Source organism: Temnothorax americanus, unplaced genomic scaffold (genome assembly GCF_048541705.1).
Source record: "Temnothorax americanus isolate GAGA-0224 unplaced genomic scaffold, ASM4854170v1 Scaffold3, whole genome shotgun sequence".
In the NCBI taxonomy this organism is placed as follows: Eukaryota; Metazoa; Arthropoda; class Insecta; order Hymenoptera; family Formicidae; genus Temnothorax; species Temnothorax americanus.
In genome coordinates, this window is record NW_027509442.1 from 2355173 (window position 1) to 2380946 (window position 25774).

Below are 25774 nucleotides of genomic sequence, written 5' to 3' on the forward strand. Positions count from 1 at the left end.
ATATAGTCGGTAAGCGAGGTCTCTGTACGGTATAGGAAGATTCAACGGTAACAAGAGATATTATGCATCCAGATATTTCCCAGCAGGTGACTCCAGCATCTGCTGCAGCGATGCAGCGTAGTAATAGTCGAAGCTATCTTTATCGATTATATTATAAGGAGACATCAACGCGCGCGAGACTTTTCGATTTATATTTATAATATACTTATTCTTACATTGATAAAATAGACGCGGATATTTCTTTCGGGTTTTGATATAGTACGTTTACTGTATATCATATATTGCAACATAAATATAAATATTTTTTCACTCAAAAGCACATTGCACGTTATTTCACATATAAATTCTTATTGATCTTTATTTCTTCTTTAAAGATTTAGTAAGAATTTTTTATATTTATTAAAAATTTTTGGTATATTCTCTCTCTCTCTCTCTCTCTCTCTCTCTCTCTCTCTCTCTCTAATATTGTAAACAACAATATATATAGGTTTTTTCTAAATTAAAAATATTATAAATATAATATGTAGATTACAACATATCTTTATATCAAATTTTATAATCTTATATTAATCGTAGATTTATCTTATAATCATTTACATTTATACCTTAGGTTTCTACGAAGACTATAACTTCATCTACTAAAAGTAATGAAAAAGTTGTTAATGAATATTACATCAATGAGATTAATTTAATTTTTTGAATCAAATCGAATTCGTAAATTAATATTTTTAATTTAACTTGCAAAGGTTTGTGCCACATACATTGCACAACATTTCAAACTTTCGTGTATCCAATTTCATTTAAAATACTATTGTGACAAAAATCCATCGAGTGCAAACGTTTAACATAAATTATAAAATGCAATTATATGTATTAAAGTAAACCGGTGATCAGGATCTCGGAATTGTTGCGAGCGGCTAATTTCCCAGTACAACTGTAATAATGAATCCGATTGATTCCTGATTAAGCGCATTACACGGCCTGCGCGCTATTAGTAATCTACGATTACTACATCAGCAGTAAGGTGCTTAACATGCAAATCACTCTCGTGACTATTGTATACCCCTTTGTAATCCGTCGTCGTTTCTTTTATCGTCGGACGCAGTTACTAATACAGATGAAGTGAGATATTACAATTTTTATATATAGTATATATGACCGCGCGGCAACGATGGTCGATCGGCGGAGAGAGATACATGCGAAGTTAAGAGGCAAAACATTTAATGAGGCAATTCACTGTGCATCGCGCGTCTCGCAAGACGGAACGATAAGAGCAATTATACATATATGTCGATCTAGCGTCTTTCTCTCCATACATCTTTGTTCAAGCGAAGTTCATTAATTATCGCACGGAAATTAAGTTCTGTACTTCTTTCTTTGCGTCTAAACCAGGTGGTCGTTCCTTTGTTCTCGAACCGCGAAAGAGAAATTTCTACGAAAAATTAGTATCGGAAAATCATGAAAATCATCTTACAGGTCGCATATGAGGAATGACGAAAATTAATTCTAAGCTTATATACACAAATTGTACGTAGTTTCGAACTGCGCTTTCTAAATCTTGATTGGGTTTTTTTATTTATTATGCAAAAACGTACATTGCACGTATATAATGTATCGTAAATGTCATCCTTTCGTTGACAAATCATTTTTTTTTCTTCAAACTAAAGCACCTACGAGCGCGTTATTCGAGATAAACGACGTTAGCTTTGGGATACATCCCGTATACATATAAGATACGCATGACGTATCGGCTTGTATATGTATATTGTAGTCATCGTGCAGATTACACGAACCTATATCTCGGGACCCCTCGTTGCATTGTGTTCCCTATCTAGGAAGGAAAGGGCTCCCTCTCTTCGTACCTCACGGCGGATTCTTCGGTGCGTACAATGGCCAACTCAACGTGGATTGAGTTGCACCCCTTACTGGCGTATACCGATGCACCGAAGAATGGCCAATTGTTAGTCGCATTGGCGACTAACGTCGTGCCGGACAGAGAGAAGAGAGAGAAAGAGAGATTTGCAGATACCGAACGCAAGCACCTTTTCTTCCTCGGACCTTTTTTTCCGCGCGCGTCGCGATAAGGGCAAAGACTCGGGCAAAGACATTTTCTACCGTTAACGCAGCGATGTTATCTCTTTATTGATAGAGACCGCGCGCGGAGCGAGGAATTTTTAATTAGCCCGGGACGCTTCGATTAAATCTTGTCGTGTAATTATGATCTGGCGATGTTACGCAGCGAACGTTACATGCCGAGTATTTACGTCAAGCGGTAAAATCTCGTCTACATTCGAGCATGCGTCGTATCGACGCATAAGATCTTAATCACATTCTTAAATCGATATTCTTAAATCCGCAAAACAGAATTAAAAGAATTATTTAAATTAAATGATTCCTCGCTGGAGGAATGATGACGCTCTCATTCTGACATTCGGCGACGCTATAATCATGTTTTTTCGGTAATGATTAATTCTTAAAGGTACCTACCTCTACGGAATATTTAAGTTGAAAACGATTTCACGGTTGGAACTGTGTTTTTACGAGCGTTCGCGGATTGAAAATAAAATTTTGCGCGTTTACGTGCTCACCCGTCTGCTCGGCAGGTTCGAGGGTGCGCAAGAACCGGATTTGACGTAATGACATTCACATCGCGCGACGAGCACGAAATTCCTTCGAACCGGAAACCAGCTCGAATTGGCTTACGTGTTTTCCGCGTATGATTTCAGCGGTTTGACTCGACATCCATACTGGAACATAATGACACGCCTGTGTCATATGTTTGTGTATAAAATTATTAACAGTTTCTTTTCTGGTACATTTAGGATCTAAAGAATAAACCGCTAAATCGAAGTACGCTGTGGCAATTATCACGTCTTTTCATCAGATCATTTAAGGGGTATTTCACGTCAATAACGCTGAATAAGTTAACTCGTATTATTGCGCGCAAAACGAGGGCGCGCAATCGTTTTTGACGTTATCATACTCACGTGCTGTTAAATATAACGAAGAGCCGCATAATTTTCAATTAATTCGTATACCCGAACAGATCGAGCGAATGTGAACGTTCCGCTTCTCGTTGCGTGCATAAAGAGGACGGAAAGCACAAAACTAATTTACTTAAATTCCCACCGTGGAGAACTTTTACGAGGATACCGACTACCTCCAATTATAAGAACGCATCGGGACTTACGGGCAGGCAATACCGGCGATGGCACATCATTATAGGAAGCACGAGAGAAAGGGGGAGAGGGATGCGAGTGCAATCAACGAGTGTTGATTTGCACTTAATGGCGCGACCACTGATCCTTGATGATCTCTGGCACTCGAACGCCGCAGCCCGATAATTAATCCATCCGGCCTGATGATATGAGATTTATGAACTTCGTGTGGTGTGCTACTTGCGAAATACTCATATTACTTGCAACGCAGGATATCGGCGCTCGAAGAATTACATTACAAAGAAAATGCATTCCACTTCGATCTCTTCGCGCGATTTGCTTTCAGTAAGAGTAAAGTTTCTTCTACAGCGATAAATAAATAAAACTACCGCTAACGTGATGTGTGTTCAGCGTAAAAATTTATTAAATATAGATCATACAAATACAAATATTAAAAAATGATATGATATCTTATAGATATACCATTAATTTCTCAAAACTCTACATTAACATTTGTTTTCCGTATAGTTCTCACAATTATATGTTTTTGTCCTGTTTGGAACAAAGTAGGGACTAGTAGCTCGCGATGAAGCAAAAAGGAGGCGAAATAAATTCGGACTGTCCCGTTTGTGGGCAACGGCGAATTAAGGTTGCCAGCGCAAGTTGAGCGCTCTCTTTCTCTTCTCTCTTCTTCTCTCTTTCTCTCACGACGTGTCGAGATTTTGTCGTCGATCACCGATCTTAAAAAGGAGCGCGTACAATCAAATATTTCACGTTGTCAGTCGGTTAGAAAGTCCCTGCCTGATGTCTACCGAGTGCGCGGCGTCAGTCTTCAAAAATGTCTCTCATGCATTAATCATGCGTGCTCGCGCGATTCACCGACGACGTACAATTTCAATGATGGCTACCGCGTTATGAGCAAACCGAGTTTCGTCGGGCTCATTGAACGTCCCGCTATGATTGCCGTGCAATGCCGCGGATGTAAAGTCCTCGAGAACCGATGCTCCTCGTCACTCGGGCTACACGGGCACAACTGCAAGAGTGGTTTCTCAATCAACGAGGGGACAAGCGATGATCGGGAGGACGCATCTGTCGACGAATCTGCACACGTAGCAATGCTAGTCGCTTCTCGAACGTTGTAGTATTTTCGCAACGAATATCATTGGCAACTCCGATCCGTATTCATGACCCACATAACGCGATGCGCCGCCTCCGAGCTTAAGAAAGCACGCTTCGAGCAGGGATACCGTCATTATCTGATTGTGAGTATAGAGATAAAATTGGATTGCAGCATTGAATACATTGTGAATTTTTTAAAGTAATTTATTATTAACAATTTAAAAATTGTTTGAATATGATACTTTTTTTGTGTAAAACGTAATAAAAAATTACGGTTGTTACATATTTGTTTGCACGCCTATTGTATAATTTTAAACTTTGAAGGAGCTATGAAATTGGACGCGTCTAAATTTGCGGGAGGTAAACGAATAAATCTGATTTGGAGTAGGTACTGAAGGATACAAAAGATCGGCGAGCTATTTCCAGGCTGCGCGGAACTTTATTAATAATTGTCAAAGAAAATAAAAGCGGTCCTCGGGCTATCCGCGGCGTAATTAAATGTCATGCAAATAATTAAGCCGTTTTCATAACAACTCTTTACACTTTATTCGAAAGTTCAGATTTCAAGGGGCTTTGTGAACGTCCGTTTAATTGCAATAAAAACATATAGTAATGGAATATTAATTGTATCTCTCTCTCTCTCTCTCATGCCGCGTTTTTATACATAAAAAAAATGAGGTAAAGAGACATGACAAGAAAGACCGCGATAGAGATACTTTTTTCCTACAGAGATCGGTGACATGTGTAAAACGAAAGAATAGTGCTTTAGTGAGTTCTGTAAGGTTATTAAAGTAATATTTATATACTTAGAGAAAGAGAGAGAGAGAGAGAGAGAGAGAGAGAGAGAGAGAGAGAGAGAGAGAGAGAATGCGTATGTGTGTGGTACGTAAAAATTGATATAAACTCACACGTCGAGAAATTATATTTAATTAAGAAGCGTATAGTACAGAGAAATAAAGAGAAAGAGTGCAATCCAATAATCTATGATTCAACGTTGGTGAAATTGATAGAATAAATTTTATGCGGGCACAATATATTTATTTGTTCTCTCTTTTAATTATTAATTAATTTTTTTCAATATTCAAAAATACATGTCAGCACAGAGCAAGACAGTGTATATAATATTGGTGTTATACGCTATTTCATCGATATGCACTTTGAGTTGAGACCTTGCAGATTTCCTGAGCTTATACTCGCACTCATTCATACCACTCACTTACATACACGACGCAGACATGCCCCGACACAATGCATGCCATAATTTACCTAACCATAACGTTCCCTTTTTTCCGCTCGCCGGACCTCAGACGCGTGGGGTGGCCCTAATAACGCCGGGAAGTAATCGGTCGGAGTACGCGACGGGACGGGACGGATCCCCGCGCGGATATCTCGAGATCGCGGGGGAGCAGACGCGGCATACCGTTGAAATTAAAAGCCTTGAAGGGAGCAAGACTCGCGCGGGCACCAAACGGCGTAATTTCTGTTCTTCCCCTCTCCCTTCTCCCCCTCACAGCCTTGTGTGTCATCGACGGGGTGAGACCGTGATCTTGTAATCGTGTGGTGCCACGGTAAATCCCACGCGATTATCCACATGATCTACCCGATTGTGCATGCGCGATCGGCGCTAAGAATGCATGCGATTCAGCCTGAAAGATTTTGCACATTTTTGCGAACATTCTTCGCAGAGTGTACCTATAGGGGAGACCGGGGCTAACTCGACACAATTTTTTCAAAGGCAATTTTCAACAATTAATTAAAATTTTCAAGCAAATTTAATGGTACACATTTAAAGAGCGTTCCTTCAGGTACAAAATTGCTTAAGGAAATTTTGTTGTACGTCGCTTAGTTTTGCCCCCAGGAAAGGAAAAGCGACGCGAAGACAAAATTTCAAATTGAAAAATACCGGGGTAAACTCGACACAATTTTTTCAAAGGCAATTTTCAACAATTAATTAAAATTTTCAAGTAAATTTAATGGTACACATTTAAAGAGCGTTTCTTCAGGTACAAAATTGCTTAAGGAAATTTTGCTGTACGTCGCTTAGTTTTGCCCGAAAGCTCGATGAAAGAGTAGACCATTTTCGAGAGATCAGAAAAATTACTTTTCACTATCAAAAACGCTTATGTCGCGTTAAAAATTACACTATAACTCAGAATGTTACCAAATTCCGTTGATGATAATACTGGCACATAAAGACGCATTTACAGTAGGAAAGGCAAGTTTCTACGATAGATTTAAATTGGAAAAAAGCCTAATGTCAAGTTTGCTCTGGTGTCGAGTTAGCCCCGGTCTCCCCTACCTTTTTTTACGAGTCATTAATATAATCATCGTGAGTATACTTCGTGATAAGCGATATACGCAGAGAAATAGATTCTCTGTCTTCACCTCGTTTAAAATGCAGCGAAAAGGGCAATAATTAAAAAAAATTATATACACATTCTTGCGAGACTATGAAGTTTTTTAGTGCTGCTACCGCATTCGTGTGTTACTCAGGGCTCATCATATAATATTACCTTGCCGTGTCCTGGCAAACGTGGCTGGACGAGGTAATATTCACGTATATATAATGACGTGCTTCTGCACCACTCTCTCTAGTCTTTCGACCTTAATCTACAATTTCTACATAATGTCGATAAAAACAACGCAATAGGATCTTCGCTCTTATATGGAGGAGTAGTATGAGCCTATGAACAACCGAAATGTGATTAATAAGTTACGGCTGTAGATAGCCAGCGTGTTACGTGCTAGCTACTTAAAATCTTATTGCCAGTTAGGCAATAAAGAATATAAGACATACGCGCGCATTACGATTAAAAGAAAATATGATATACGACATCTTATTTCTTACGCAAATGTTCTTTTCGATTGAATTATTCGGCGGATTATTCGTTTTAATCAAACGTGTTGCGATCATATATTTTCTTATTAACCTGTTAAAATAACAAATAGCATATTCAAATCTTGGAAAAATGGATGTGTGAACATCTATGAAATAAATCTGTTTAAGAATCGAGTTTATTTCCGTACAAAATCCTGCATAAATTAAATTATAATTTTCGCTTGAAATTGATTGCTGAATTAAACTTCGATACATTTGAAGCTACATTATTGACGCTCTATTCGTCAAATCAGTTTAAACTTTTTTTTATCAATTTCGCAATTAAGCTTTCCTATAAATTTTGACTAAATAGAAATAAGACCCTGTATTCATTGAAGCATAAATTCCCACTTTTCGTGGATCTTTACGAAAAGTACGATATTGAGAACAGCGAGAACTCTGGCAGACAGTCAACTGCTCGCGCACGAAACTGCGCCGTCGTCCTCGTCCCGCACGATCACGGGGGCAATTACCGATTATCCATTTTTCACCACGTCGTCGTGCACAATCCTTCTTTCGGCGCGCAAAGGCGTCCGGCGAGACGGTGCACGACAGTCGTCGTGGAGCATCGACAGCGAGATATGCACGAAGAAAATGAGGGGCGAGCGCGGTACGCGACGTTGCTCGTTACTCGTTTTGCAGTGCGACCGTCTGAGCAGAAATGATTACATGTAAATCCACGTTTCATACAGCACGCACCATTACACGCGGAACCGTCCTCCAATAAATTGCTGTAAATAACGAAGTAGTTTATAATTAGGGAAGAAATATTTCCAACACGCGTATGGCATACATTTAAAACGTTGTTATCAAGTTGCGGAGTCACTCGGAATACAAAGAAAAGAAATGTGTGTATTCACGAAATATTTAAAACAGATTATTTTACAGTATAATATAATACAGTATTATATTTAAAATGCATAATACACAAACTTAACATGTACGTGTACAGTCAAAGTAATTTCAAAATCGATAAAATCGATGAGAGCAAAACGATGACAACTTGTACCAAGGAATTAATACAAGTATAAAAATATTCTAGTTTCATCATCGCGCGATTACTTATAAAGATAGGCGGGCATTATGAGAACTCAATTCCGGCGACAATCCCGCATAGCTCTTATTAAATTTGCATGTTTAATTGAGCTTGGCCGACTGGGAAGTACCGGTCGACAGCGTTGACCGGACGAGTCGGCTACGGATTAATTCATATAAATCTTCGACGATCCACCTCGTACTTCGGGCGGCTACGCTCGACTTTTTCGATCGGGACCTCGTTCGGTGTCCGATGCCGCAGGTAGATGAAGAAAAAGCCGCGCTCTCCGGCATCTGCTCGCTTGCCCTAGATCGAGCCCTCGTACGCGCGATACACGCATCGTCGTACATACGCACGCACGCACGCACGCACGCACGCACGCCGAGGCGCAAGATCACGCACACGCTCGCACCGGGAACGATCCACACGCACGCGTTATGAACGGACGGAACGCGTAGGAACAAGGTGCGTTGGTCACTAGGGCGTTGACCTGATGCTGGGCCGGACCAAACGAGCGCGAGTCGAGCGGAATCTCAGCGCGGGGTGGAAGGGACGGATCAACGCGGACGGGGAAAGAAAGGAAAGAAAGAGAGAGAGAGAGAGAGAGAGAGAGAGAGAGAGAGAGAGAGAGAGAGAGAGAGAGAGAGAGAAGGAGTGAAGGAGGGAAAGAGAGGGAGAGCGAGAAGATCGAGTAAAAGAGGATCGGTACACGGAAAGAAAAAGAAAAACCCGAGTGTAAATACGTGGAAGCTTATTTGTGCGACGCTTGCGAGTGGACACGCGGAAGGGTAGACGGGGAAAGGCGCTTGAATCGTGCGAAAAATAAAAATGCTGATAAACACTAGGAAATATTTCTCGGAGAGACTGTTGCGCGAGCGAAGGCGCAGCACGAGGAAGATAATTAATTGAGGAAGATAGCGATCGAAGCGATCGTGCTGCACACGGCATAGTTACATGCGAAATTTTACAAATGATTACTATCGCGTGCATTTTTCCTCGTTACTTTTTTATTGTCAATTGTAGATTAATGTTTAGGGCTGTTTTTTAAGTTATGTCAAGTGATCGTAGAACTATTGTGAGCAAATAAATGAAAAGATAAGAGAAACAGAAAAGAGATTGGCGAATATATGAGGAATTAAACGCACGTGATTATTTAAAAAAATCTATTCTGAATTAATTAAACAATTTATATATCTTGGACATTTTAGGCTAAATGGCAATTTTTAAAAAATTGTAACAACTGTACGTTTATCAATAACCAGATTAGAAAATTTCATTGTTTACGGACAAATCGCGTCCGGAAACGTCATCGACATTTTTACCACTGCCTCCTTTTTTCTTTTCTGAAAGCACGACAGGCTTCGTTTTGCTTTATTGCTGCAGAAAACAGCGATGGCAATTGCCTCTGCTGGGTCGCACGCGGAGTCGCGTATACCCGTATAAGAAGCCATCCGCGTTGTAAAATCGCATTAGCACGTAACCGGACATACCGCATTCACCGTGCGTCGGTTAATGTTTGTCCTGTCGTTCCGCCATCCTCCTGGAGCGCAACGCGCGCACTCGGGTGATGCTCGAGATGGCTCCGACAATAAGTTTTGCGCTCATAGCGCCGCCCCGCAATTTATTTTACCTCGTCTCGGCGCACGCAAATGAAAACGATATGTGAAGGGCGCGGCGCGTTTATCGAGGAATTAACGCGGAATAAACCACACCGACGCCGACGCCCGCGCCGTGTCGTGCCGCGCCGCGGCGGTTGCTTCTGCATCGGCAGGTGCCGCGAGTCACCGCAAATATTGATGTTGGAAATAAAATGACGAGTACGCGTGCGATCTGAGTCATAATGCACATGTGAATTATAGCACCTTCGGTGTTGCATACCGTAATTAAGAGGTACTCATCTAAGCGCTATAATGGCATCCGAGATGCAACGGTATATTATTGTAAAGGCCGCTATAAAGCTTTAAATCGCATATTTTATTTACTATAGCTAATTCTTTCACAGGTAAATGCAATATTTTATTATACAATCAGTTTATAACATTCCCCGATATCTTTCGATTCTCGATATCGTCGCAGTTTTCTGTCGTTACATTAGTCCTCCATTAAACCTTTCTTCCTCTGGTATTCCTTTTTTTGTATTTCTGTATCCCTTCCATTTAGTTTCTGTGCGGTCATCTTTCTTTCCTTCGCCTTTTAGATATTCATAATAACATTTGTTTAGGTAGTTTTTTCATTTCTCATTTGTTGCACGTATCCATATACCATCTAAGTTGCTTTATTCTTATATTGAAATAAGTATCATATTTTAAGAATAATAACAATAATATGAATTCTTATATATGAGAGACATGATGTGCCAGATTTTGTCTGAAATTAATCTAAAATTAATAATAGAGATTCATATATCCGTTGGATTGATTGCTGCGCCCTGCGCCCGTACAAAAATCGTTCCCCTCTTGTACCTGTTACAAGTTTTAGCATATTCCGTTGGTGTGCGGCAGATGAAATTTCGTGCGTCAATGAGTTCCGTTCTATCACGATGACAGGCACTTTCTTGTTATTATTATTATGTTCCTGAAAAGGAGACATACGTCATGTTTAATAACTTGCAAATACGTACCTGTCACACATTCGTCACGCCTGATCGTCGACCTATCAAGCTTTATGAAATAGGTCGCGGCGGTCAACGACCGCGAGATCTCGACGGACTCCCCATATGCAAATCGAGAAGTGGACGAGCTCTTGCGACATTGTGATATTCTCTATCGTGGATCGTCTCCAATGGCAGATTCGTTTTTACGTCTACCGATCGATTCGCTGGTCCGTCCTAAAGCGGAGACTATCGAGGCTCGTGCACGTACGAGCGATTACATTGAAATGCGAGGAGAGTTACTGATAATAACAAGAAAACGAGGGATGCGTCACGAGCGAGCGCTTGATATCGTTATTCTCGCTCGCGAAACCGCAAACGGTCCATTCGGGATGGATTTCGATCTCGGACGATGCTGCTCGCCTTAATGGCCCGAGTGTATTCCGAGTGTATTTGTTATTTTTTACGCGCCTGTGCTAGATCGTCACGTACGAAATATTGTTATAAATATAAAATATTACCTCGAAGAGAATAACGAGTTTTGATTAAATAGAAAAATTCATAAACATTGGAGACTCTGAAAGTTCATTATTTATGTTCATTATTCGTTTTTCGGAATTAATGTGCTTTGTATTAAAATTGCAAAATCCCCATTTGAAAACAGCGAGCTTTGAATTCATCAATCGGATATCAGTTTTAGAAAAAAAGTGTTTATATAAGATGCGACATCGGGAATAATCAAGTAATATTACAAATGTAAAATATCACTTAAAACGGATAAAAGTCTTCTGGATTCAATTATACGCGACAACGGCCTCGTGCAAAGGTGATCCCGATCGTCGCGAGAGCGATATTATAAACCGGTTAATGAAAATTCAATCCCCGGCTGTGATTTAATATTTCGTTTTTGCGACGCGTCAGCGTGGACGACAGCGAGCGCGTTTTGCGAGCGCAACAACGATAACAACACGAAGAAGCATAACACGATAGAGTTAATAACGATTAGCGTGCGCGATCTAATTGCGGGAGATATAGTGCTGGCAATTTGTGTCGTTCCTCATGGAATCTGGAATGTAAATGGATGTTCTGAGGGACACATTTTACATACATAGTATATCGATCGCGTGACTGGTCTCGTTATATGTTAACACGCGCGCGGCTGAAGCCGCCGCAGCCTTTAGCTCTCTCACTGCTTCCTTAGATGCTACTTCCCTATATCTCCGCCGCGGCTTTCAAGGATTTTTCAGTGCTTAGATTCAACTATTTTCTTCTCAACATCAATAATTGTATATAAAAAAATGAAACGAAATAATATGTCTATATCAAAGAGTGTCCGAAGAATTATTAAGAGAATTATTAAAAGAATTTTTTATATTAAATACATTGAAATTGCGTTAGTAAACGTTTCGTAATAATTAAACAACAATGAATACGCTAGAAAGAATGTATCATTACGGATTTTTTTGTAGCTTGAGAAACAATTCGCAAAATTGTAATTAGTGCATCGGTGTTTGGTAAAAATCCACGTAGAATTGTCAAATTGAAATGTTGGAGAGCACTTTAGAGATCACAAAAAAATACGATTTTATTATTTGTTTCTTTATCAATAAGTAATACATGAACTTAATAATGTCCGACAGAAAGCCTGTCGAATAGTGAAGGGGAAAACAATCGATCTCAGTTTGTTTTGACAGCACCTCAGAGGAAATTGTAAGTCGACCGTAACGGAAATAAACGCGACTGCTCGTTCCGCGAGACAACCGGCGATAAGTCGACCGGCCAGGCACAACAACGTGAACTGCGTCACCGCCGATTTCGCAATTGACGCAATCGTCGCGGTAGTAGCGAGTGGCGGTGCTCTCGAGCACGGGTCCAAATCGCGTGATCGAAGACGCGATTGTAATAACAATAACAAATCTCTCAACCAGGCCACGCCTATCTGCCATTATCATTGGCCGAGCTAGGTATGGACGGAGCACGAAGCGGCCCGTCGCCGCTGATTGCGATCGCGACGTCGATGGCAACGACACGCAATTGGCAGTGCAATTTCTAGTAGTCGACGCTCGCGTTTATCTCGGCCTATCTATCGCCCCCCATTTGAGCGCGCCATGCTGCCTCGTTTAATTCATATATAGAATCTCATCTGTTCGTAATTCGTAGCGTAAAGGGAGAGCCCGGTGCCCTATTTCGACAAACTCGACAGGTTGTCTGGCGCGCCGGTGAATCCTGACAGCCTTCCAAGAAATCATAATCATATTAATGAATTTAACAACATGACGCAAGTGCAACGCGGCACGTTACTCAACAGCTATGCGTTATTACGCCTTTCGAACCTAACGACGCGAAGTATCCTTGTTGCGTCGGAAGACGAACCACGGCAATTCCTATTTTAGATAAAGAATATTTTCCCGGCGTGAGAGATACGCGCATCGATCTTTAGCGATTCGTTCCTCCGTTCGCAATTTCGCGCCCTGATGCGTTAATTTTGCTTTCGTTCGGAGAGACGGTCCGCCCACGACAACGACACGTCGCCGACGTCGCTCTGGCGAGGACGACGACTCGCCGCCGCCGTCGCCGTTCTCGCCGCGAAAATCGAGCGGAGATAAGCGGAGGACGAGCACAGGTATACGTGCGGCGCGCGGGACGCGACGGGGCGTAGCGCCATTTGTACAGCAATATATTATCCCGGCGAGTGTATTACGTCGTATCGTGCAGGTTGGATGGCCTTTACCATCAAGGGGATATTGTACGCCACCCATACGTGGCCACATATCCCGCGACACGGCCGCCGCTATCTGCATCCGGCAGAGACGCGCCCTCAGAATAGACGTGAAAATATGCTCAAAGATTTCTCTCGGGAATGCCAGGCACTGTTACCAGGCTCCTAGTCGTTCGTCGTCCCTTTCGGCGCCACTGACGTACTCGCATTATCGAGAACGGGTCGGTTATAATCTGAAAAATGTATCTTCCTCCTCGCCCCTGCCTCGCGCCGGATAACTTGACGGGGCGCTTCCCCCCCCCCTTTCTCTCTATCCCTCACGAGGCTTTTTTCGCACGTGGTCGACGATCGTAGCTGTTCTCGGTAGTGATCTTCTGAACACGTGGGTGGCAGCAAGGAATTCTTAGTATATACGGCGATAAGGATTTGGCTCCTCCAGAAGAAACTGGTGAATGGAGAAAAAGATAAAAATATAAGATAGATAGACAGAAGACAAAGAGAGAAACAGAAAAATAGAGAGAGAGGAAGGGGATTACTTACGAAACAAGCGTAGGATTTCGGTAATTTGCATCTTGTACGAGAAAGATGTTTGTAGAAACTTTATAAATTATATATATTATTGTTGCTATTATAATGACTACTTCTTTAACGACGAAATATAAATCTTATTTTAATTACTTTGAAAAATTCCAATTTGTTTTTGATCGTCAGATAATGATGCAATTTAAATCTTAATCTTAATCGTGAAGTTAAATAATATACAAAAATTTTCGTAAATTTTCTTATTACAAATTAATACTTTTTAATATATAAATATGTATGTAGAATATGTATTCTATGTACAACTTACGTAATACGTCATAATTTCAAATTTTAATTGGGATATATCTGTATTGTATGTATATATTTAAAGGCTTTGTTCAAAAATAAATTTGATTTTATCGTTTTCTTACGACTTCATAGAAATAGTATAAATTACGACAATCATACTGCTGAAGAATGGTATATTTTTGAGGAAAATAAGCGCGCGCGACTCGTCTTTCGCACGTTCGACTTGAAGAAAAAAGAGTCATCAGGTTTACTTGCATGAACCCAAGCTCAGAATACCGTCCACTCAGTCAGAACAGGTGCTTATACATGGCAGCAAAGGGGAGCAGAAGGAGCGAGCGGGGGAGAAGGAAGGAGGAAGAAATGATCTGTCTTGGTATGCCGGGGGGGCCAGTCTCTCGTGAATCGTCGGCATCACCCGTCGGACCCGTTGTCGCCGATCGCTCCCCTCACCTGACCCGAATATTTTCGTTTGGTTAAAGCGATATTAATCGCCGCAACGAATTCCGCGTAATTACAGCGCGATTACAGAAATTGGCGCGACGGTGTTTTCGTCGGCGTGACGCAATCGACACGGTTGCGCAACTTAATCAACGCGGATCCGCTTTTATGTAATTTGTCCCATCCAACTCGTCCATCGATAACTTTTAATCTCCTCGCTTTTAAAAGCGAATGTAGCAAAAACGAGCGAGGTCGTAAAACCGAGTAGCGAGTAAATATTCAAGCGATTTCTAACGATAAAAAGATTCTTAAGTAAAAGCAGCGTTAAAGGAAACGTTAAACGAGCGACAAGTCGTTAATTAAACGGTCATCCGTGTGTATGATGACAAAGTCCAATCGAATCGATAGCAAATCGTTGAAATTGAAATGCACAGAAAATGTTTAAACGCAGAATGTGATTAGTTCATTGCGCGTATTACAAGAATATTGAAATAAAAATGGATTAATCTCGAAAACTTATTATTTATTATTTATGAATATGCGTCCAGCTTATGCTCGGCTAAAAACACTTTTCTCATGTTACAGATTTTCCATTAATTAAATTTTGATAATACAATATCGAATTAACTGAATCGGCAATACTCTTCTCGTAATCGATTACGATCGATCTGTATATTAACGACAAATCGTGCTTTAAAACCACCGGCGTCATTTTTACAGGTCATATTATTCAAAGTATATTATTTTTTAGACGTTACTCATAGGATGTCACTAAGAAATCATTATCTCAATTAATAAAAATAAAACTAATTTTCGAACGTTATATCATTTGATTGCGACGATAAAAACTAATTTTTTCGTAATCGAGGCGAATAAAGTTATGTTTTAAATTGAAAACCTTACAGAACCTTTTCCATATCATTCATCATCCACCTTGCAGATTCTAGCATATTATATTTCTGTTTTTTTTTTATGAGAAAATTTAGGGAGCATTATCATTCAGCTGTTCTCACTTATTTTTGTGCTCGATCACGCGAGCCCAACGTGAGTTCGCGCGAAGGGACCAGTGTGTCCTAGATGAGTTTATTGCAGTTATTTAGAGTTATATAGCGCTATTCATATCGCCGTCGCATTCTTTCCTAATGAGCGTCTCATTTCCCCCTCGTTGCCGCTCACATTTGGGCCAATATATGGAAGAATGCTCACAATTCGTGCACGCGAGAGAGCTGCGTCCCGCATTCTCGTCTACGCGTGCGTTCGCCTGCCAGCCTGCCAGCTTTATTATATTGACCGCCATTGATTTAAACGTGCTCTTAATGACCCGGTATCAATCGGAATCAATTATCTTACCGACTCGCGTATAAATAATCAGTCATCGGTGGAAGGTGTGGTATATGGGGATGGAGCGAGCCGATCCTTCTATGGTGCGGGTCGCGCATAAGTCACGCTTGACGCGCTGTGTAATCGCATTTTATCGATTGCACCTTGAAACACGCAGAGCAGAGACGTCACGTGCGTCAGTTTCGATACTGGAAAGAAGCCGGACGATGCCGAGAATATGACTGATTGCACACTTATTACCTCCCTCTAATTACAGTTGCGCCTATCAATTACGCACACATACGTCAGTTTTATTTCTTTATCTTCATCTTTAATTTTCAATAGTTGGCAGTACATACCGTTATGACATACCGTAACATATATATGATATATTTGTTTTGCTTTCAACGTTATGTACTCAATCGTTTACTTTATTGGATAAATGCGTAATAAACTTCCGAGTTTTTCTGAATTTTGTCGTCATTTAACTTTCCTCGTTTACTTCAAGAGACTTCTCGACAGTCAATCTCGAAAATAAATCGATTACTAAATTATGTCTATAGCTACGACGCCATTAGATTTAGGCTCGGCAGTTAGTTAACTCTTTCGTTCGCACAGCATCGAGAAGCGTGCGTGCATTACGTGCGCGAAGTTAATTAATAGAGCAGGTAACGAAGGTAGCGAGAGAGAAAGAGAGAGACCGGTCCAAAGTGATCTAGCGTTAGATCGGATCGGCGCGCGTTGATCGCTCGAGAGCGGCTGACAGATCATACATCGCTGGTAACGATCTGCGACGGTGGAAAGACAAGGAGCCGATACCTCTTACGAAGATAGTGAAGATACGCGCCGCCGTAAACTGATGACACGCAGAACGAAAATATCTCGGCGCGCCAACGAAAAAGAGAGGGAGAAAAAATAAAAGGAAGAACGTTACGAATACCCGTTGTATAATATGGAGAAGTGAAGTGACCATTCGGTATCGTGAGAAAGAATTTAGTTGTGACCGGGCGAGATTTTAATAAAAGAAGATTGGCATTGTGGGATAAACTTGAAAAATTATAAATGGCGAATAAGTTGAATCGTTGAGTGTTTATTTACCTTTGTTTGAAAAAAAAGACGATCGAAGATATGGACGGTTCAAATTTAAAACATCTTCCGCAATGTTTCTTTTGCAAGAGACATGAGAAGTATTATAGAATAAAATAGAATTTATTGAAACTTACATAAAATTGTAATGTTAAGTACTATCGGATTAGTTTAAATGCAGCACAGAATTGATCTTGTACTAAGCTTATATAGTTGAACGTAATAATAATCATGGTAATTATATACACTTATTTCCATCGCGCGATGTATGCAGCGTGTAATAAAAGAACTTTGCCTGTGAATTACATGCGTTGATAATTAGATGCTCGGCAGAAAAAAAGAAGATATCTTTTACGTATCGAACCAGTCCAACAAATCCAAAAAGATTCGGATATCCGATAAATTGATCTAGCTCGATATCGGCGTGCCCTGCTCGCACGCAGCCTCGGCCGTCATCCGCGAAGGAAGCGACAAAGCGCGGACCGAGATAAGTATACACTCGAGTTCATTGACAAGCACGTCCCCGCGGGATCGTTTCCCTCCCGATGATCCCGGCGACCAGGAAGAAGAGAGAAGCAACGAGATGAACGGGAGGAAACATCAAACGTCCCACCGAAAGGAAAATGTTGAATCCACGTCCTCCCTCCGTCCGTCTCGCTCAAGTTGCGCGACGATCCTTCTCGATCCGCAACTCTCGAGGACATACACCGCGTATTCTCGTCCGACGAGGGACGCGAGAGACGCGAGAGAGGGAGAGACACCGAGCGGTCTAGTCTTCGACTACGGTCGAACGGAGATGACGCTCGAGATCGAAGAGGAGGAACACCGCGGTGGAGGAAACGACGCGGAAGGGGCCTGGCAGGGCAGAGCGGGAGGACGAGAGCTCGAGAGGCGTTCGTCGGCGCGGAAGCAGCGTCGACGAGGCCACGAGATCGCGATGAAGCGAGACGGAGAGCGCGACAGCTGGCGTCGTTGGTGTTGGTGCCTGCGGACGCACCGGTACCAGCACTACCAGCGACTCGCGATGGTAGCGTGCGATGGTGTTGGTCGCCGGCGATGGTGATGGTGGTGGTCCACCGGGCAATATCGTGTGGAGCACAGCTTCAACACTTGCTCCACGCACGAGGGAGCGAGGGAAGGAGAGAAGGAGAGAGAGAGAGAGAGAGAGACACTTGCCCCCTCCTGCCGCGGGCAGCGCCACTCGAGGAGATCCTTTCCTCTTTTCGCCTCTAGGCCATTCTCGAGAGGCGCGCGCGCCAACGCGGTGTCGCCCGATCGGTCCTCGTCGACCTTCGACCAATACACGGGCGTTTGAAAGAGTGCGTACCGCGAGCTTTCCACCGGGTGACTTTTCCGAAAGTGACCTCACAGAACGCGGGTTGATTCGGTGCTCCCTTCCCGCGACTACCCCTTCCGCTGCCGTACGGATTCTCATTAATCGTCAGCGTCACATCATCATCTTCGTCGTCGTCGTCGTCATCATCGTCGTGGTCGTCGACGTTGTCTCCTTCTCTCCGCCCTCACGTGACAGTGCACGACCACGTGGTCTACGATTGATCGATCGAGCCCTCGCCGGATGCCAACGTCTCCCGCTACGAAATGAGACAGATTCCGGAAAGTGGTGATTGCAGTGCTTTCGGAACGGAATTATGTAAGCCTTATGTAACGATAAAGATTCGCGCGTAATGCGTGAATCAGCCACCATTAACGCCGAAGTCGCCGAAGATTTTCGAGGCTCGAATCTCACGATTGCCGGCGAAGGTGCGGGAGCCTCGCGCGACGAAGAATTTGAAGATTCGCGTGATGCGCATACGCGTGATTCATCACGCAGGATCGAATAGCACGATCGACCTCCCGTATAAGCCGAGAGAGGATATCGGCATGCCTGCGTGCCGCGCGCGTTGATCGATCGAGGACGGCAATCTCGTCACCGACCACCGTCCGCGTCTTGATTCCGCGGTGAAATCGGGCCGGGTCGAGCGGCCAGGCTGTCGATTGTGAGAACTGAGAACGGTAAGCCGGCATCGACTCGCACCGCGGAAACCGGCCTGCCACGTGACTTTCGGTGGCTGCCCGCGGCTTCTGCGTCGTTCGATACACGCGAGCGTACGCCACTGGATGCCGTTGGGAGACGCCAATAATTTCCAAGAAGGTACCGAAGATACATCGTCGGTGATCCTCCGACGGCGTTTTCTCAAATTCATTAGTCATTCTGTTGACGGCGAAAAGGAAAAAGAAGGCCTGAATGACGGCGCGACGTGACTACATCCGAGGAAAATCTGTGCTTGATGACGGGATGCCGCTTAATTACGCGTCGACGTATCCGATCGAGCGATCGTAGCTGCTTTAGCGGAAAAACGCGGAACGGGAGAGATTGCGCGTATCGCGCGCGGAGCCGGAGAGTTGAATGCGCGCACAGGCAGGCGCGAGGTCGTCCCCCTCGACGATCGTCTCGAAACGAGCCTCGTCGAAACTCGTTCGAAAGCTGACGCATCGCGTGAACGCGAGACGCGATCCGGAGGCGATCGGTGACGCAAGATCTGAGGCATTGAACTGTCCCCCGCGTATTTTAACGCGACAGAATTTCACACGAGCGACAGATTGTCGCGTAACGAACGCGACAAGATTCCGCGACTCGGTTTCAGGTCAAAATTGCAATAATATCCTGCAGATTATTATCGCGCTGCGCGCGTGATTGACACGCGCTCGCATAGCACGAATCTTGCCTCGCATTGCTCCGTTGCGTTATCGAAGTCTTGCTAAAACGACCGCGTAAAAGCGATTTCTCGCGCGATCGAGATGTCGAAGCGTTCGGCGAACGGCGCGCTGACAGCTGTTCGCAAATAACGTTGACGTTTGAGCTCTCTTAATTGAGTGGGACATAACGCGCGTCGGTAGAACAGCGTAGTCTCCTCCTGAGATGGCTCTTCAGCGATAGTGAAAGTTACGTTTTGACAGCGAATTTGCATACAATTATAGCAGCAGTGCCATTGTAGCTCGTCACTATATGGATACTCCGAAGCTTCTTGCCATAGTAGTGGTACACTAGAATTCCATTTGCGACAATTTTTCTTTAGGAAGGCGTTGCGCACGTGTGCGTTTCACGGCGTGAAGCGCGCCACCGATTTGTGCCACTTATTGTAAAACTGGCGTATGAGCAAACCGCGTATAATGGTTTTGTTCGCGACTGAAATTAGACATCATCAAACAGCGATGATCGCAAGAAGCGCATCACCACGATTAATGGCAGTTTTAATGCCTGAATCGTGTATGGAAATTTAATCGTGGAGTCAAGGCGAAACCCAATTGAAAAAGAGACGTCCTTAGGAACGACGTTTCGCTAACGACGCGCAACTCTGCGGTTTGAACCGCGCGAGCGCTTGTTGATAATTCTCTTAAATAAACCAAGTTTATCCGGTTAATGGACGATCATTATGCCATCAAGGAATAATCAGAGGAGATTGCCGCCGACGACGATGCGACTCGACAAACGTATACGTGGATATTACTGACAATCGGATCTTCGTAATTGGCCACAGTTTAACGGCGATAGCGGATTCATGCGCATTTCTCTTTCATTAAACAATCATTACCGGATGATGCGCGTTGTTCGCCGACCGTAACGATACAAACAGATACGCATGAGATGTATCGAACGAATTTAAGTTTAACACGAAGTGTACACGAGGCTCTCATGTCTCATTATTGAACCATCCTTACATCATTGTCGTCGGAATTAGCGACGACAAATCTGCACAAAATTCGACCTCTGGATTTCTCTCTAATTGACGATGGCGTGATCATTGAAATTCCAGGATTAAGTAACAGATATCTCTGGTGACTTCCGCGATAATTAGTCGCGGAACGAACGAGATTTTAAGGCGAAAGGAGGCTCTATGTGCCCGCGTCCGTACTCACTTGGCCAGTGTCGGTGTCTCGCTGTTACCTATCGGCGGCCGGCGACTATCTCGTCGGATCTGCGCGAGTCCCGGCGAGCGAGGTAGCGGGCATCATCGACGGACCCCGGAGTCCACCATGTCCGTCTTGGAGGCCGGCGAAGCCGACCGGACGACGACGATGTCACCGTTGGACGAGGTCGTATCCCCGACTAGCGTCGAGTCGGAACTGATGGTCACCGACATGTTGGAGCACGAGCACGAGGCCGCGCTTAACGAGCACGGCAAACGCAAGAGAGACACGGACGGCGAGGAGCTGACGCCGAGGAAGCTGCCGTCGCTCACGAGAAACAACAATGAGGTCGGGTTCGTCCTCGAGGGAAGTCCCGACGACGACCTCCGGGAGGATAGGGACGACGTGAGTCTGTCTTTTTCTTTCATCAGCGATATCGTATCGCACGCCGAATGGAATTCCGAATTGACGATGATATAATTAGATGTCGCAATCGCAAAAATAATTCTCGTTGGTATTTTCACATGCCTGGTGTAAAAAATATTTCCAATGGTATGCAATAACAGCGTCATTAAACGTTATTTCTTTATTTACTTATAGTATTTGCGGAATTCACGGAAAATGCGCTCAAACAAACATTTAAATATTCGTATACCTTAATTAGATCGGAAATTAAATATTGCATAACATACCATATTTATGTGACTATTATTTTAAGTATATAGTTCACCGACAGGTATCACCGATATTTATACAGTCCACCGTTATTTTTAACCATGCTCTCGTTTTTTTTCTCTCATTTTTTAACCTGTCTACGCAGAAATGTATTTTTTCCTTTTTCGATACCTGTATCTTATATCGATATACCTTATCGTCACATTGGCGAACAGATTTCCAACCATGCTGCACGGAGACGGAACTCTCACGTGGTAGGAGAGAGAGCGGCTGTCGAGTGACGTGCCCGCCTACGCAACGGTTATTACCTGTTTCAGAGTCCGCGAACGTATCCTATTCTGACACTCGGCAACAAATCAGACGCTCGGATCCACGGCTACAATAATACAGCGGCTATTAATGCGTGCTCTTTCGCGCTTTAGGAGATCTGCATCGCCGGTTGTGCCCTTCTCGAGCGATTATTATTCGCATTACATATTCCCATTGTGACGTCTTGACGTGATTCAAAACGCGATGCGCATTTCTACTGTTTGCCTAAGCTTTTCTCTCGGCGCTATAAATTTAATGACTTTATTGTCTATGTACGTCGTTCCGTGTTCTACAGAGTAGGTACCGCTATCAAAGGAGAGTTGTATTTATCAGGCTGAAAGATAGCTAGTATTTTCTAATTGCGCGTCTATAATGTCGTTAATCAATAACGTTGGTCTCAAAAGGAATACCAAATCTCTGAGCGTTTAATAAATTAACCATCACTGCTGTCGAATGTCAAGAGCTTGATTTATTATATTTATACATCTCAGAATGAATTATTTTAATTTGTAATACATAAATATGACAGGGATTGCTGCACTGGTGTATCCGTTATAGGTAACGGACGATCGTCATCTTTACTTAAAAATGATCGTCGAAAGATTATTATCATTTCGATGGAGATCCTCGGTACAATCCTCGATTGTTACAAGTTGCGTCGAGAACGATCGTTCCGAGTGCACCGCTCTATGATCCTTCGCTTGCCAAAGGATCAACCTGAGAATGAGAACGAGCGGGTCGGCTCGTACGACAAGCCGCGTAGGCAACGTCGTCTAGGACATGAGCCTGACGCGAGGTCGCGATGCCGCGCCGCGCGAAACGGGTTTCGGGAAAAATCCGAGTGCGCGATCCTGAGACGTGACGGGTGCCGGCGTATTGCGGCGCGTTCGATGTAGCACGTGGTGGCTACGCCGATGATCCCACCGCGTCTGTTCGTGGAGCAGCATCGGGTATCAAGAGACACGGTAGTGTCTCGCGCCAAGTACACGCGGAGCGAGACCGACCGTGACTCTTTTACGCGACGCGACGGGTTGCGAGTACCCGAGATGTTGAAATCTCGATAACGAGTGAACGGATCAAGTTCTAAGTAGGCTTGATCGATAGCTTGGGGTCCAATTAGGGGGGGGTTTCTCTCATAATATTCCGCTACGTGCCTTACGAGCGGAGATATTGCGACGCAAAGTCCAAATGTGAAAATTTATTTTTAAGATACTCCTCCTCCTCCTCCTCCTCCTAACGCCGCGATCTATCAGAGAAACGTCACTTTCACTTTTTCGACGCTGGCGGCGCAGGTATCGCCAGTTTTGATATCGCGCGCGTATTTCAAAATTAGGTCGATAAACTTATCGGTCAGGAGGAAGATTTCTATTTAAGTAAAAATTAGGTATATATATAATAAATATTGAGTCAACGGAAAAGTAGGTTCTCTATGCTTGGCAGAAAGTGCAGCTAGGGAATTTTTAAGTCGATTCTTATGAATCAAGCTTGAATTTGATGTCTATGTATCCCAGGTTGCCGATGACAAGGTCCAGATAGTGCGCTTTATAGTTTTCGGTGTCCAGGTGTAATAATACGTTGAATTCGATGTCTACGTGTCCCAGGTTGCCGATGACGAGGTCCACATAGTGCGCTCCGTAGTTTTTGGTGTCTACGTGTATTAATATCTTGAATTCGATGTCCACGTGTCCCAGGTTGCCGATGACGGGATCCAGATAATGCGCTTCATAGATTTCGGTGTCCAGGTGTAATAATACGTTGAATTCGATGTCTACGTGTCCCAGGTTGCCGATGACGAGGTCCACATAGTGCGCTCCGTAGTTTTTGGTGTTTACGTGTATTAATATCTTGAATTCGATGTCCACGTGTCCCAGGTTGCCGATGACGGGATCCAGATAATGCGCTTCATAGATTTTGGTGTCCAGGTGTAATCGTACGTTGAATGCAATGTCTAGGTGTCCCAGGTTGCCAATGACAAGGTCCACATAGTGCGCTCCGTAGTTTTCAGTCTCTACGTGTATTAATACCTTGAATTCGATGTTCACGTGTCCCAGGTTGCCGATGACAAGATCCAGATAGTGCGCTTCATAGTTTTCGGTGTCCAGGTGTAATCGTACGTTGAATTCGATGTCTAGGTGTCCCAGGTTGCCGATGACGAGGTCCACAGGGTGCGCTTCGTAGTTTTCGGTGTCCAGGTGTAATAATACGTTGAATTCGATGTCCATTCCATTAACCGCGTTTGCGAGTCGATGCGGCGGCGCGGCGGCGCGCAACCGCGCGAGCGAAAAAAATTATCCTTCGCTACCGACTCGGGCTCGTGTCGTTAATTATATCCTCGGAATCGGCGCTTTCGCGGTGTCTAACGATGCCGTGAGTTACCTTAGGTAGCTTCACGCTTCTCGTGCACGTGATGAGGGAAGATTAGCTCGACGTTCTTTCGGCGAACATTTCGTGACCGACGACGTTTGGGAAATAGTCTCTTTTCTCGGGGGGTAGGGAATTCCAGCGTCTAGTGTTAATGGTCACCGTTAACCTTTTGCGGGTGGAAATCGATACATCAACTTATCTATACTTAGAAAAGTAATTGTGCCTTTGATCTAAAATTCTATAAATTAATCTAATTAACATAAGATTTATACTGGAAATGCAATTAAATTAAAATTTTGTACAGATTACGTATTAGGAAAGGGAAAGTCATCCCGCGAAATGTTAATATTTTTCCTATCGATTACTACACGAAGAGGCACTAATACATAAATACGTTATATATTGACAAATTATCAACGATAAATTTCTTCGCTCACGTCGTACTGGAGTTCTTAAATGTAACCAACTTTACTTAAACTTTGATAATTCGCCGTAGCAACGTTAGCGCTATCGCGCAATCTTAATGCCAGCGTGCGCAAAGGTATAACCATAATGATAAATCATAGTTAATAATATAATTGGACAGCAAGATTAATAACATATAGTGAAATAATGCAGATTCGTACGATTAGGCCACCATCGCGCAGTGTATTGTATAATTATTTATTTTTAATAAATAGTTAATAAATTTTCCCTGGGACCGAAAATAACAAAAGTAATCGTCAATAAGGAATTTATATGCGCGGACGTGTGTCGAGAAAGAGCATCGAATTTCGCGAGTAATGACGTAACGGCGAGCGCATCGATCATCGGTTATCGCAGCCTCTAAAACACGCAAATCATTTCAATTTTGCGTTGTTGCGAGCGTTGACGGGACACGTAGGAGGTGAAAGCACCGAAAAGTACAGCGCAGCGCGCTAAAATCGAGGCCCGTCGAGCCCCGTGCTCGCTGAACGTGGATAATGTCGTCTCGTTAAGAGGCCAGTAAACACCGCAATTGATCGCCGAAAGATCCCTCGTATGACAGTTTTAATGGCCTGCAGGTAATCGCCTTCGCGTCGACGACTTGCGAGCGATTAAAGGTGAGGCTAATGCGCCTTTCACGTACCATGAAGGCGCAAGTACAGCGAAGGTGTGTCACGGTGCGGCGAACAGTCTTTTCTGTGTGTACGTGTGTATGCGCGGCCCTCTCTCATGATGGGTCGAACCTCGCAACCTCTCGCAACGAGATGCCACTTTAATTCGCGAGAAACAAGGAACACGGCCCGGCCGCGCGCAATAAAGTTTCAATAATTCATACCTTGCGACTAGATCCCAAGGCGGGATTTCGTGCAACGGTAAT

The 25774-nt window shown here is 43.5% G+C and overlaps 1 protein-coding gene across 9 annotated transcripts in view; it reads left to right on the forward strand.

Moving 5' to 3' along the window:
* The window catches only part of Tfap-2 (transcription factor AP-2), a 217713-nt gene that overhangs the window by 114107 nt on the left and 77832 nt on the right, over positions 1-25774 (forward strand). For 2 of the 9 annotated variants that reach the window (XM_077411976.1, XM_077411977.1), the window contains exon 1: positions 18440-21489. The exons of the other annotated variants lie outside the window; for them this stretch is intronic. In XM_077411976.1, coding sequence (XP_077268102.1) covers positions 21211-21489 — 279 coding nt within the window. In that variant the 5' untranslated portion in view covers positions 18440-21210. Of the gene's footprint in view, positions 1-18439; positions 21490-25774 lie in introns of those variants that run through there. 9 annotated transcript variants of the gene reach the window in all.